The 15,449-nt window shown below is 43.9% G+C and overlaps 1 protein-coding gene across 1 annotated transcript; it reads left to right on the top strand.

Annotated features, from left to right (window-relative positions):
- The first annotated feature begins 10,443 nt into the window (after positions 1 to 10,443).
- LOC133915977 (E3 ubiquitin-protein ligase EL5-like) lies at positions 10,444 to 11,886 on the top strand. The gene has a single exon (XM_062359420.1). It carries the CDS (start codon positions 10,918 to 10,920, stop codon positions 11,713 to 11,715), a length of 798 nt encoding a protein of 265 aa, XP_062215404.1. The 5' UTR covers positions 10,444 to 10,917; the 3' UTR covers positions 11,716 to 11,886.
- Positions 11,887 to 15,449: the final 3,563 nt, after the last annotated feature.

The raw sequence follows: 15,449 nt of genomic DNA, 5'->3' as shown, positions 1-15,449 counted from the left end.
GCGAATCATTTTTTGTTAACAATATGTAATAGGATAGTCAGTCTGATCAAAATGTAATCGACTTACCTTATCTATGAATGGAACTGCCGGATTTGTTCTATGTGCCATGTGTTTTTGAGTATCTCACCGTTTGGAGTAGGTAGATGTATTGATCCAGGTCGAGTTTCTTCAACTACTATATTGGGCCCTTTCCACCTAGGTGATAACTTATGGCGCTAAGCCTATTTCTGCACCTTTCGTAAAACAAGGTCCCCAATAGCAAGTTACCTGAGTTGGACTTTCTGATTGTGATATATACACAATGCTTGTTGATACTTAGCTGCTTGAATGGATGCTCGATCACGATACTCCTCCAGTAAATTGATATCGTCCGCTCATAATTGCTCTTGCCCTTCTTTCGAGTAACTTTCCACTCGAGGTGATCCATACTTCAACTCAGTCGGGAGCATTGCTTTTGCTCCGTAGACTAAGAAGAAAGGAGTTTCAACGGTGGCCCTGTTAATCAAGGTGTGAACGGCTCATAGTACCGAGGGAAGTTCTTTCACCCATCGTTTCAAGTGGGCTTTTTGCCTATTGAAAATCTAAGTTTTGATACCATGCAAGACTATACCATTGGCGTGCTCAACTTGACCATTACTTTGAGGGTGAACTACTGAAGCGAAGCAAGTTTTGATGTCAAATTCTTCATAGAATGCGATAAAGGTCCCTGTCGGAGGATTAACTCCTGTCGCAGGGATCCCGAGAGACCCCTTTTTAGAGATTCGGCCGGGGGGATGATCCTGAATAAGTTCGTCGGAGAAATAAATGAGAATGAATGCAACGGCCGGTGGTGGGGGTGTCGACCTAATGCGAGAAGAAGTAAATGCACCGGAATTTAGACAGGTTCGGGCTGCACGGGGGCGTAATACCCTACTCCTGTATGGATGCTATAACTGTCCTAAGGAAGTCCCTCAAGGATGTTGCTGGTTACAAGAATGTTGGCCTAACTAAGAGCTTGAGGCTCCTTGTTCTTCGACTGGAACTGTGCTCGACCTTGCTCACAGTGTCTCTCTTGTGCTGTGTTCTTCGTGTCTACTCTCGGTCTCTCATCGTCGGTCCGGTTCGTCTTGGGGTTGGGGTTTTTTCGCCGTTGTCCTCTCTTGCTTCTGTGCCGCTGGCTGCTTTAAGTACTCGCCGGCCACGACATGCCCCGAACGGAAAAGAGGGGGCTCGAGTCCCGAGACGCCATAAATGGAAAGGGCGTCATCATTTCTTCTGGGCGAAGTGACCGGGGGTGGAAAATGCGTCGCACGCCCGGTCGCCCGTCACCATAAATGCCCTGGCAACGGGCGCCATGGAGAGGGTCCACCGGGCAGCCGCAGAGCAACCCGGCGTGCCCGCCCTGTCTTGTTCCCCTGCCACAGCAGTGCGGCAGATGGAACGCCTTGATCCTTATGACCTTACCCCAGGACAAGCCGGATGGCACGGGACGGGACCTGTGCAATTAATGACCCCACGCCTCTCTGCCAAAACATGGCAGGAACTGACGCTGAGCGCGGCGGGAGCAGTTGGAGGTGTCAGGCCATGCACGCTCATTAAATGCGGCCTCGGACCTCTGGCTGGTTGAAACCTCATCGGCAGGCCCCTTAGGGGCCTTTCTGGGTCGTCGGGGTACCGATTGCTCGAGGGTACTGTTCACATCCCCGAGCACTCTCTCCCGAGAATGCCCATCATTGTCCTCGGGGTGCCGGGTGCTCGGGGGTACTATTCACCTCCCCGAGCACTTTTGCACGAACCCTCGGGGAACTGAGTGCTCGAGGGCTGCCACGTGCAGCCCCGAGCACTCTCTCCCCAGCACTCTTGTACGGATCTTCGGGAACCGAGCGTTCGGGAGCTGCCGCACGCAGCCCCGAGCACTCTCTCCCGGAACTTAGCTCTTCTGATTGTCGGGGGACTAGGGTGCTCAGGGGTGACCGGACACCTCCCCGAGCACTTTCTTCCCGGTGCTTGGATTCCGTGGATCAACGGGGTACCGGGGTACTCGGGGGCCACCGACCGTGGCTCCGAGCACCTTCTCCCGGGACTTGGCCTTTTCTCATCCCACAAGAGAGACCTCGCGGGATGGCGCCATGTGGCGGATGGCTGGCTTGGCCCTGGGATTCGGGGACCCCCGGTTCCTGATACACCGACAGTCCCACTTTCGAACTAGCTACCGTTGTCTATAATTATCCGATGCAGAATTCTGAATCAAGTAATTATGCTCCTCATGAACTTCTTAGTCGCTTTTACGGTCATTTTCCTCACGGGTTCGGCATTGATCCACTTAGTGAACGTGTCGATATACACGAATAGGAACTTATAAGCACTTTGGGCCCTTGGAAATGGTCCTAGGATATCTAAACCCTAGATGGAGAAAGGCTAAGTAAGAGAACTTGTTTACAGAGCTTAGGCTGGTTGAGTGATCTGCCTTCCAAAAAATTCGTACTTTTTGACCAGCTCGGAAACATCCTGGAGGGCAGTCGGCCAATAGAATCATTGATAGAAAGCTTTTTCGACCTAGGTGTGGTAGGACTCATGATTACCACACATGACTCCATGGATATCAAGCAATATTCTATTGACCTCTTCCTGAGTGATGGACTTCATCAAGATTTCGTTACTCCCCTTTCGGTAGAGCTTGCCGTTTGCCAAAGCATATAGCGTGGGTCGTCCTTGTGGATCGTCCTCGTGGCGTTCCTTGCGACGGTTGTCTATCACTCTCCATAGATCATGCTAATCATGAGGGATGTGGTTTCTCAGGTCTTCCTGGTTGCTACTCCTATGAATAGGGTAGTTAAAGCATAGCCTGCAGGAGTGCACTCGACCCCGACCACCCAAGCTTCCCATCTATGATCCCTCAAACCGACGCCTTGTCAACTCGGTAATGTTCACGTTCATGGCTCCTCGAACTGGTGCCTTACCAACTTGGGTGCCTAGAGCTACCAGGGTTGTTTACTCGAGTAGCCTGGATCTGAACCGCATTGAGTAAAGTCTTCACTTGATTGAGCATCGGTGTTAAAGGATTCACTGAATCCAACTCGGGGAAAGATCTTAGAATCAGATGAGTGCCCTAGATGTTAGCCTCTAGAGTACTAAAGACACCACTAGCGAGGCTTGGCTACGGCTGAGTCGATGAAGCCTCATGACGATTGTCCTTAGAGGATATGTTCCTCTATCTTGGGATCGCTGCTGGTGGAGGGGTGCCCACCGGAAGTTGTTGTTGAAGACTAGATGGCACCTGACCTCCAGCTGTCTATCGATGATCAGTAGTATTAGGAGTGAACTGGGCTCCAACCACAGCTGTTCCTGGCGGCATATCTCTAGTGACGCTGGTACCATGGGCGGCGGCTTCCGTTGCTGGATCCACGAGAATCTTGGAGCCATTGTTCTCTGTGGAATTTTGATCTACCGCCATCGGGTCATCGGGTAGGGCTCCGACTCCTCAAGCCATGAACACGAAGCAATCTTTTTGGCTACTCTGGCTATCGACCAATTTGTCATTGCCACTCTCCTGATCCTCACCCTCACTGCCGGTGTCTATACATTTGAGAATGTTTGGCTCCTTGGGATCCCAGTTGAGATGTCCCACCTCACGGTATGCGTCCAATGGGCTGGACTCGAGAATACTAGTGTGGATCAGTCCAGCTTAATCGTCTCAACGGAAAACCATAGCTCCGAAGAGGATCTCATATCCGGTAAGAGGCAATGAGTAGATGGCTTCCGCCGACTCGAAGTGGTCGTAGAAACTATCGCCAGAGAAACCAACACGAATGTGAACTCAAGACATGACCAATCCTGAAAAGCAGAAGAAGGCTGCTATCTGGTGTACCAACTGTCGAAGATTAAATCCTAACAATATGTCCATAATTGACTAGGGCACCTTCAAGATCAGGGATTGAACACAAAGTGAGACATATGATGTAGACAGGTTCAAGCCCTCGATTAGAGTAATATCCTATGTCATGTATGGATGGTGATTCTCTCGAGTACAAGCAATGTGTCTAGACCTATTACAGGGAGCAGATCGGATCTAGCTAAACTAAGGATGATGTCGCCGAGTGTCTCCTATGGTCTTGGTGCTTGTGTCGAGTTGCGGATGCGTGAGTTTCCTCCGTTGTCCCCCTCGGGGGGGGGGGGGGGGTCTGGGTCCTCACTTTATATTGGGTTGATATGTCATCTCCTATCCAGCCGTAGTCAATAGGGAGTCCTTCATCTTGTCTACCAAGACAAATCATATGAATCTGACTTGGATACTAGTCGTTCTTGAGTTGGGCAACCAATCGAGACCTTCCTAGTATGCGTCTTCTAGATTTTCGAGTGTATCAGGTACTGCAGATTCGGTTCCATAGTATCCTAAGTTGTTAAACATGTGCACGGCATACCCTATCCATATACGATGTATTATTTATATGTATATACCCTATAGTTAGATATTTGACACGAACTATGAGGAGGATCAAGAAGAATGCTTCGAAGATGGATTTGGAGAATACAAGTTCTAACTCCTTGACCACATGTTTTCAAATAAATAATATGACAACATTAAAACATGTTTTATATGCTTGCATGCTATATATGTTTATTACCTTAAATGTTGTAGTAGATATACCTAATTTGTTTAAGACATACCTTGTGTATTAAAATGCCACATGCCATGTTAACCCTAGGATGTTCCAACATTAAATATAATGATGTTGGGATGATGTACCTTGATACTATTATGCTTAGGAGTTATCACTCTGCTCTTGACCTCTCTTCGGGGAGTACTTATTCACTTATTTATCATGATGACATGCTTTTGCAAATAGGTGAAATATGTTGAAGTGGTTGGTGGTGTGTGTATGTGTAAAAAGGGTGGTGTTGGTGATAATAGAACTTTGGGTGGAAAAACCTACTTTGGCAGGGGTGAGTAAGGTAGTCCTCGGAGAGGATGCCTTTGGGAGCAGGTCTGCCTTGTGGTATTCATTGCTCATGAAGATGATTGCTTCGGCCATGTATGGATTGAATCGTTGTGCCATCGTGCTAAGCTGCCCTTAAGCAACCACATGTCCCTGGCTATAGTAAAGGCTTGGATATCACCTTTCTAACATAACTAGATGACCACCTGGAAGGCTGCGAGCAAGGGGAGGCCAGAAGAAAACTCAAGTGATATGGGCAATGCTTCAGGTTCGACTGGAGACTATAATGAGATGAAACGAAGTAAAAGTCCTAAGACCCCGGGGTGTCCCGTAGGTTGAAATCTAGTGAAGAAGGTTAGGTGATGAGACTCGTTATGTCTACCCCACCAGTCGCTCTGGTAAAGTTGTACACCTCATCAGAGTGTTAATTTTTTCGAATAGCCATGCCCACGGTCATGGACTTATGAAGTTACGGCCACACAATGGTTAGACTGGTGGTGTGTGTACTCTTTGATATGTGAGTGGGCTATGCTTTCGTGTTTTGGAGAAATTTAGCACTGTGTACCATTGAATTGGTTGGGACTAGGTGCCAACTAGCTTAAAAAATAGGAACTATGGGGAATGAATAACTTCCCTATGGCTAACAACCCCCTTGATACCGATCAAACTTGGTTTTTGTTTAAATGCATGCTACACTTAATATCAGCTACATCAAAACTATCTTTGTGCTAAAACTATGCCTTACGGCTTTTATCCTTGGATAATCCCTTAAACATCTATCAGCCCTTGAGTAGCGTTAGGACTTACTGAGTACCTTCCCTACTCAATTTTGCTTGATGTTCAGATAAGGAGCTTGGTTTCGATTATGTCCTTGATGAAGATGAAGAATAGAAGGCTAAAGATGTGCCGGCACCCAAATTGCCTATAGAATTGAGTTATTTCATTCGGTTCTGCTGCTAGGCTCTTCAATTTGGCTAGTCACCTATGGATTTAATGGATCCTATGGTGTAAGACCTTTGTCGTGGCAACCTATTATGTTGCATTCTTAATCATTGTGTGACCATAGTATTATTATGTTGTAATCTATGCATATAAACTACTGATTTAGTTATTGATACTGAGGCATAGGGGAACCCAAAAATCGAAGCTCGACAGTGGTTGAGTCGAGGGCGTCTCGAGGAAGAACAAGGAGATGGTGATTGGCTGAGCCGCAAGGTGTGCGAGTGTGATCTCAGACTCTCCCAAGGTGACCCATAAATAGTCCCCTCAACTCACGAAGGGGGCTGGGCCACGTTTCTGCTCACCTCCCCCATGATTTGCAAAGTCAGCCCTTGACAGTCATGAGAGCATCACTGGGCCAGCCCTTGATAACTTAGCAAAGTGTCCCCAAAAAAAAAACAAGTCAGCGAAATTTTAGTGTATTGGGCCTTCATGTTTGCTGAAAAATGACCCAAATTTGTTCATTTTTCTTCTTTTTTTACTGATTTAGTAGCTTCAACATAAAGCACAGGGGCATATTAATATCAATTACATCTAAAAGATATCACATTAACAATTCAAATTCTACAATATGGTAAATTCAAAGTATATAAGGGAACAATTAAAAAATTGTGATATGGAGCATGTCAAAAAATATAGAGGAACAATTGAAGTGTGCTCAGAAAAATTAAATTGAACTGCTGAATCAATACAATATACCATGAATCAATACAATTGTGATATGGAGCATTCCAGAAATTCTAGAGGTACAATTGAAGTGTACTAACGGCGGAACAATTAAACTGCACCGCGTGAACAATCCAATATATAACATAAAACACCTAAAAAATGATATGGAAATCAAAATTTTAACAATAAAATTATATTATGGAACAAATTGAAGTAACAACAAACATAATAAAAATATCATGGCAACACCTTAAAGATGGTAACGAAAATAACTACTGATAATAAACTAGAAATATGAAATAGAAGAAAAATCAACCATGTACACACTTAAAAAATTTATTGCATGCATCACCATAAAATAGAAAAATAAAAAGAAAATAACTCAACCCACTAACACATAAATGTTGTACATAAGAATTTCGGCCCATGATGCACCAAGGCATCAATTGAGCCTTTATAGCGCACCATGGGATGCGGCTTTTGTGATGAAGTGCAAGGTGGTGACCAACAATGGGATCTGGTCCGCATGGGTGGACCGAATGATTCCCTGCTCGCGGCACTAACACTCTTTGTTTTTCTAGAGTTGAGTGAGGCGGGAGAGTAGCAGAGGCGCGCGCCTACCGGTTTCTGTTGTCTGTCCTTTTTAGTGTATCCATATGCATTAAAAGTTTTGCGACACTACTTCAGGATATTTTTAATCCAGTTCAACATCAAAAAATGCCAAATAAGGGTTGTCACCATCTTTGTTTTCAGAAATATAAAACAAATCCGTATTGAGAGTTTCTTATCCTTGGATTCAGATTTTTCTGAAGCGTAAGATGAAAGTAACTCCAAACCTGAATCATATGGAATAGGAAGCCTTTTTCAGCCAATATAGGATTTGAAAATCTCGGTATTCCTATTTGGAAAGGTCACACAAAAAGGCAAGGGGATACAACTAGCTAGGTGTACATACTCCAGTAGCAATCCGTAGGGCAATGGTAAGTTGTGAGAAAGGGACGGAACGGAAAGGACAGGCCAAAAGAACGGAAAAGGGTGGTAGAAATCTCAACGCAGTGGCATATCTTAGGTTGAAAAAATAGGACCCCTCTAGTTATCTGTCGAAAGATTCTGTCCCACAAAATTTGTTGAATTTTTATCCAATTAAAAGCTGCCACGTCACAAAAGCAAAAACTGGAAGACAACCCAACAAATAATATATCAAATACAAAAGCAGGCTGACAACATAAATCAGGTCCCAAAAAAGCCCAGAAGCTGATAAAGAAGCCCAATACATAGAAACCGTGACCCAAAACCTAATAACAAGGACAATACAGCACAAAAATAGCAAAAAAATAAGCCCACAGAGAGAAACAGATACAGAGCCCAACATCTTTCATCTTGCATCTCAAGATTGATTCTAAATTCACAAAATAAGTAGCAAAAATTATGATAATTGATAATTTGAACTCGATTGTTCCGAACATCATCTTGACATAATACATCCACCAACTTAGCATCAAATCTCCATAAGTTTCATGAACTTGATCACAAAGACGCGGCAAACAACATAAAAAACAAAATCATGAACAAAAATTGTTCAGGGAACAACAGATAACAATGTAATGACAAAGTGGAGATAGAAAAATAATAATGACCATAGTTCCATGAACTTATGCATTGTTTTGTTTTGGAACATATAGATAACCAATCTTAGACCTATGAAAAAGGCATATCGGCACAAACAAGATCATCCGACACACGCCTGAAATGCGGCACCTGCAATAATATAAAGAAATAGTGAGAGTCCACTGGGAAAATAGTCCAACTGTGCTGGAATTTGAAGATAACTAATATAAAAAGACATAGAGAATGAGATAAAATTGTGACTAACATTGGTCCAGAACTGATAAAGAGAGAGGAAGAAAGAAATCGAAGTTTGTCTTCAACTATAAGATATGGATAGGGAGAGAAATGTAAATATAGAAAGAAAATAGACAAAAAGATACAAAGAAATATCTACGGAATGAGAAACAAAGAGACAGAGATAGACAAACATAAAGAGAAAGAAAGAGCTAGAGAAATAGAGGGGTAGAAACCGATTAAAAGAAAGAGGGAGAGATAAAGATCTAGAGACATAAAAAGAGATAGACAGAGATATAAAGAAAGAGAGAGAGGGAGATAGAAAGAAAATAGAGAAATAAAGACAGAGAGGTAGACACATATAGAGAGAGAAACCAGAGACAGAGAGATAGAGAGTCAGGCAGAGGGAGAAACAAAGAGAGAGGAGAGAGATCCAGAAAGAGATTGAAACATACAGAGAGACAAAGGGGTAGACATAAAGAGATTGAGAGAAAAACAACAGAAACAACCATCATGTGTTTTTCCTTTGTTTCGTGATTTGGATACATGCATGCATCATCCATGCATTGAACTATGCATGGATCAATAGAAAGTAGCTAGCGTCATGCACAACGGGCAGGGACTTATCAGTAGCGGCAAAGCTAGCGTCCGGATCGGACGTCGTAACTGCCTATCGTAACATTGAAGATTAATATCTATAATATTTGAAATCAACGTTCGTTACATAAAAAAAATGTAAAAAAAAAAGTACACAGATCTGGACCCGAAAAATTATTCATTTGAGTTAATTCTATATTCCAAGATGCAACATACGAAAATAACTTCTGCAATAAAATTCCATAACGTCTGAATTATTCAATTTGAACGTTTAAAATATTGGAGATACAAAAATATAGGAATTAACTCGAATTGATAATTTTTTAGATCCAAATCTATACACAAGAGATTCCGGGATGCAACATTCTTGAAAAACTTCTGCAATAAATTTTCATACGTCTGAAATATTAAATTTGAACGTCAGAAACATTGAAGATATATAGGAATTAACTCGAATGAATAATTCTTTAGGTCCGAATCTATACGCAAGAGATTTTCGGAATGCAACATACGGAAATAACTACGGCAATAAATTTCATAACATCCGAAATATTAAATTTGAACGTCTGAAACATTAAAGATACACAAATATTTTTGGACCAGTCCACTAATACTATGGGCTGAACAGGCTGTCCGTCCGATGCATCAGATGTACCAAGGGGAGCATTTCCATATCAGTAGTGGCTTTATTAGTAGTTGTACGTAGAATGCAGGAGTTAAACGTAATATGATCACCTAAAGCTTTGGTTCCATGCATTACGCAACTACCAAAGCAGATCGGAGGGTTTGAAATTTGACAGATTTTCCATATAAAATTTTATCAACAGACAAATAGCCAAATCGGAAAAAAAATATCACGTCCAAAGTTCTTAGATACTACTAGTTCCTTTTCTCTGCATGTTTACATCTTCCAGCAATAACAAAAGAAGAACGAGAAAAACAAGGACCGCAGTCTTGGGCTCTCTTCCCTTTTTCGTGGCCACTTGTGCTATGGAGACGATGATTGAGAAGAAGGGCCAGACAAGTCCACCGGAGAGCGATCGGCGGCGTATGAACGCTGTTTTCAACGCACGACGCCGGCTGCCTTTCTTCATCTTCGTCCTTGCTCCGACTAAAGATTGAAACGCAAAAGAGAGTCGTTGGAATGATGATAGACCCACCCCCGAAATGTTAGGATCACGCCGGCCTGCTCGACGTCGCTGTCCGTCTGCCTCTCCGTAGCGTGTGTGCCCCCACCGGAGTAGCGTCCCTCGCGGCGGAAGTTTTGGTGCCGGGTAGCGATCCGGTCGCGCGCCTCTTCTCATCTCAGCCGCCGGTTAACCGCTTCCTCTCCCCCGCTTGAGCTTGGAATCCAAAAGATGACACCACCACAGAACGAGTAAGGGAGATAGATGGCTTCGTCTCGTCCACGAACAATTTTAATAATCCCTTCCGATAAAATTTCAAGTAACCGGAGAAGATCAGCATGGCTGGAAGAGGAAGAAATGGTACGAAGGTGAAAGATCACTCCCGGTCCCACATGTCAAAATGAAGATTTTTTTTCTTTCCAAACAGTCCCATCCGCTTGTCGTCGGCCAGCCGCCAGCCCGTGTGTGTTCAGTGTTCACTTTCCCCTCCAAACCCACCTGCAACCTACTCACACACGCCCCTCCCCGATTCCACAACTCTGTAGCTCCGTATATATACAAGAGAAAGCCCTCCAATTCGATTCAATTCCACTCCCCAAACGCACAATTCCTCACTAGCTAGTCTCCACAACTGCCAAATCTCAGCAGTAGCACAAACAGCTTCGCTCCGGAGCAGCCAAGAATTGAGAGAGCTAGCCAAGAAAGCTGGGGAAAAGGGTTCTTCTTGGGAAGAAGAGGAGAAGAGAGGATCTGGAGGCCACAGGCCCATGGCAGTGACGGGGACGTCGGTGGCCGCGGCGGCGACGATGCTGGCGGCGGCGGCGGCCATCTTCATCACCTTCGTGCTCTGCTTCTACCTCTTCCTCTGCGCCAAGCGCTACCGCGGCGCGGCCCCCACTATTGGGGGCGGAAGGGAGGGCGGCGGCAGGGGCCGCACGCGGTTCGTCTTCGCCGGCGCGGGCTGCCACGGCCGCGGGGCCGGCATGGACGAGGCCGCCATCGCTGCGCTGCCGAGGAAGGAGGTGGGCCAGGGGGACCCCGTGGCAGACTGCGCCGTCTGCATCACGGAGCTCGCCGCGGGGGAGGCCGCGCGCGTGCTGCCGCGGTGCGGGCATGGGTTCCACGTCGAGTGCGTCGACATGTGGCTCACGTCGCACTCCACCTGTCCGCTCTGCCGGTGCGCGGTGGTCGACGAAGAGGAAGCGCCGATCGTTCGCCCGCCGGAGGCCGACCCGGAGTCCCCCAACTTCCCCACTAACGTGCTCTTCTTCGGCTCCCAGGACGCGGTCACCGCCCGCGGCGCCGCGGCGCCCCCACCACCACCACCACTTCTGCCACGGCAGCGGCTACCGGTGCCGTCACAGGCACCGCAGCCGGGACCCATCGCCGGAGTGGCGGCCGTCGTGGAGGCGGCGAGAGTAGCCGCCCTGCGGCGGCTGCTGGGCTGCCGCGGCGCGTCGCCCCCGCCGCCGCCGCAGCAGCAGGCCGACCGGGACCTGGAGTCTGGGCTCGGCGGCGGCGAGAGCAGCGGGTCGCCGCCGGCGAAGCCGCAGTCAGGTTCTTGAATCTTGACGCTTGTTACGCGTCTTCTCCTTTTGAGCCATTTGAGGCATCAGAAGGAAGCAAGTGTACAGATGGATCTATAATCAACTACATAATCTAAAGCCAAAGTTATGCGTAATTTTCCCAACTTTGTTTGTTGGTGCCAATGCAATCAAAGATATGGTTCACAGTTACTTAAGCAGATTTCCACTTCACGGTGCTCTGAGACTGAGAGCAATGTTCCGAATTCAGATTGGAGCAATGGCTGTGAAATGTCAATGGCATTTCGCTGTCAACTGCAGCGTTTTGTGAACTGTGTTGGCACATGCGCTCAACAGTCAAGTCTGACACGAAAGCAACTGCTAAAATATCCGAGTACAACATCCCATGTTCTCCAGTTACCGGCTGATGGCCTGATGCTATTCCGGGGGGATACACTATCACTCTATCAGCAGCTCTTGTTCGGTTCCTCTCAATCACACGACCCAATCAGTTTCAGCACTTGACCTGGTAGCCCTGTCAAATTTTGCTCAAATATTCATCGACAGTTTTGTATGTATTCTCTGCGCCCACAGGCTCCTAAAGAGATATCCCATCCCTTTTAGCTAATTTCGCTCTTAATACAGGATCATTTAAATGAAAGAAATACGATCGTGGAGGATCCATAATAAAATAGGTTATATAATAATGACTCAAGGTAATAAAAACTTTACCAGATTATATTTTCCGAAGTTGCAGCCACTCCGACTGTGCATTGGTAGGGACTTCCCTGTGGCAGGATGTGAGCAAACTTGGGGCTTGTTTGGAAATGCACGAATTTCACATGAATCTTCATGGAATTTTTTAAAAGAACAATTCAGTTCCGGATGACTGGGAACAGTTCACATCACTTAAAAAAATGAAGGACTACTAGAAAACAGTACTTCCTTCATTCAAAAATAGTAATATGTTTTTTAAAAAGTTAAACTTTATGTATTTTGATTAATATTTAATTAAATTATAAGAATGCTAGTGTATAAAAATTATATAACTAGATTTACAATTCAAAATAATTTTACACTATATAGATTTTGTAGCTATAAATGATATATTTGTAAGAAAATCTTAATTAAATGTAACTTTGAATACTGAATCTTAAAAAAAATACGTCTATTATTTTTAATATAGGAAGTAGTAGCTAAACTGACGTACTGCAGGATAGTAGAGTAGTACTACTACTTCATATGCTAATTAAATTGAGATTTGCTAGTCACCAATCGCTTGAGATTTTGTGTTTCTCTCAGTCGAATTTTGCAGCCGCGCTATTAGGAGCGAGCGACTGAGATTTACCTTGGATCTTGCTTGAAAATGTTCCCAGGTAAAAGAAAAAAAATGTTCTGCTCAATAAGAAAAAATGTCCAAACTTGAAGAAAATGTTCCAGACATATATACGATTTGTCCCACAAATGTGATAGACAAAGCAAAATCTAAGCCACGTTACCAGGCATAGGTTAAGAATAAGAGGTTGATATTGGCAATTGGATCTAGATCCAATGGTCTAAAAAAAGTGACTAAGATGGATATAAAATTAGCAAAAATAACAAAATAGACAACATACGTCAGTGTATTTATTAAAATAGATAATAGATCGGCGTATTTGCAAATTTAACGCTTGTATTCGACACCTCAAAATCCAAAAACCTGAATTTAGTACCTCAAACACAGAAAAAGGTCCGCCTTACCGTATTTGGCATCTAAGGTACCGAAAACTCTCAGTATTCGGTACTTAAAGTGCTGAAAACGATAAACAGTGCCGTATTAGGCACCTTATATGCCGAATACGACATCTGCCGTGCGTCGGGCTCGCGAGAAGCTAAGAAGCTACATTAGAAGCTAAGAAGTCAAAAAGGTACAAGTTTTTTATTTAACTCAAGATTTTTTTTAGTAAAAAATAGTCTAAAAATTCTAAACATTTCCATGAGAAAACTAGAGATCACTAACAACCTATTTTAATTGGTTTGATCCAAAAACCCTAAGTCAATATTTAATTAAAATTCTCCAAATAAGTAAACTTTTATAAATTCTAGCAATATTTAATGCCTCAAATAAATTCTCAAAAATCTATAAAAAAATTCACTAATATTCTTCTTATGTGATTTACTAATTTATAAAAAAATTTCCAACCCTATGTTATTTTGTGAAAAAGTGAGTTCCTTTGTAATGCTCCATTTATATGCATTTTTATCATTTCATGTGATATTCTCTTTTTAATTTAATTTTAATAAAAATAATTCAACATAATGATAAAAATGTTTTGTCTTCACATGTTTGTTTTTTAGCACAAGGCCGTCATTTGAGAGGCAAAGATGGAAAAATAGACAATATAAGTCGGCGTATTTGCTAAAATAGACAACATACTAGTGTATTTACAAATTTATCACTCGTATTCGATACCTCAAATTTTGAAAAACCTTGAAATAGACCGGGTTACAAAAGATGCTCCCTACTCAGTGCACCTGTGATATTTGCCCTTCCTCAGAGAATCGGGGCCCGAAGCTTTGCCTTCCTTATGCGCTTATTCTCCTCCTTTGCCTTCCTTATGCGCTTCTTCTCCTGACAGTTAAACCGTAGTTCCTCTTGCTGTTGCTCGTACTCCCGGCGTTCGTACGCTTCCCTCTTCCACCGTATGCTCATTTGGACCCACTGCTTCTGGTCGTCGTTTTGCTCCATATCCAGCCATTCTATAAAGTCACAGAGAGGTGGAGTAGACTAGATAAATGAAAGAAGATGAGGGATTAGTAAGACAATGCATGAAATCATATGAAAAGTGTCACATGAGTGATGTATGTCGCTATACCGGTGGGTACTCGTACGGTCCATGTCGAGGCTTATCGTACTGATAGTTGGCACATATGAAGAAACATAGATCATAGGTGTAGGAGATGTCCTGAGACTCGTGAAGCCTACAAGGGTCGCCACAGAAGCACATCGGTGGTTCGACCCCCTAGGGGATGAAAATCCCCTAATGTTTATTGGGTTGGCTTGGTGGAGCTGAGAAAGACATTGCAGTTGAGAGAGCTGAGGAAGGACTGATCTATCCATGGATGAGGGTGGGGTTATTTATGGTGGCTGGGGGCTAGTGCATGGACTGAGTGCATGGGTTTAGCTAGGGGCTGGAGCATAGGATTCCCTATGAAAGCTAAAAAAGTTGTGGCACTGATGCTTTGCAAAGATTCCCTGTGAAAGTTGTTGTTTGGTGTAGTCATTTCATTCTGCAAAAGTTCAGCATGAGTTATTGTTGCCTCTGCATGGAGGCATGGATTCCTATGAACACTAAGTCGTGTAGTCACTTCATGTCTATTGCATGACTGCATGACTCACGAGAGAGGTATTGTCATTTCATATTTAAAGCTACGTCGTGTGGTCACTTCTTGTCTAAAGATTGACTCATGATAGATGTGTTGTCATTTCATGGTTAAAGCTAAGTCTTGTTGTCACTTCGTGTCTAAAGGGTGTCTCACGGTAGAGGTGTTATCATTTAATGCTTAAAGCTCTGTAGTATGATCACTTCATGTCTAAAACCTGATTCAAGATAGAGATGTTGTACTGGTGTCCTCTTATCACTAATGTTCTTCCCTGAAGGTTGAGAATTTGTTGTAGTTGTCTATGAATGCATGATTTTAGAGCTCATTTGCTCAAAGAATAGATTTTTAGTGGGTGTGGAAGTAACATCTATCCCTTTGATCTTAATCGAAAGTCAAAGGCCACTTTAAGTATT

Source organism: Phragmites australis, chromosome 4 (genome assembly GCF_958298935.1).
Source record: "Phragmites australis chromosome 4, lpPhrAust1.1, whole genome shotgun sequence".
NCBI lineage: Eukaryota > Viridiplantae > Streptophyta > Magnoliopsida > Poales > Poaceae > Phragmites > Phragmites australis.
This window is presented reverse-complemented; position numbering and strand designations above follow the sequence as displayed.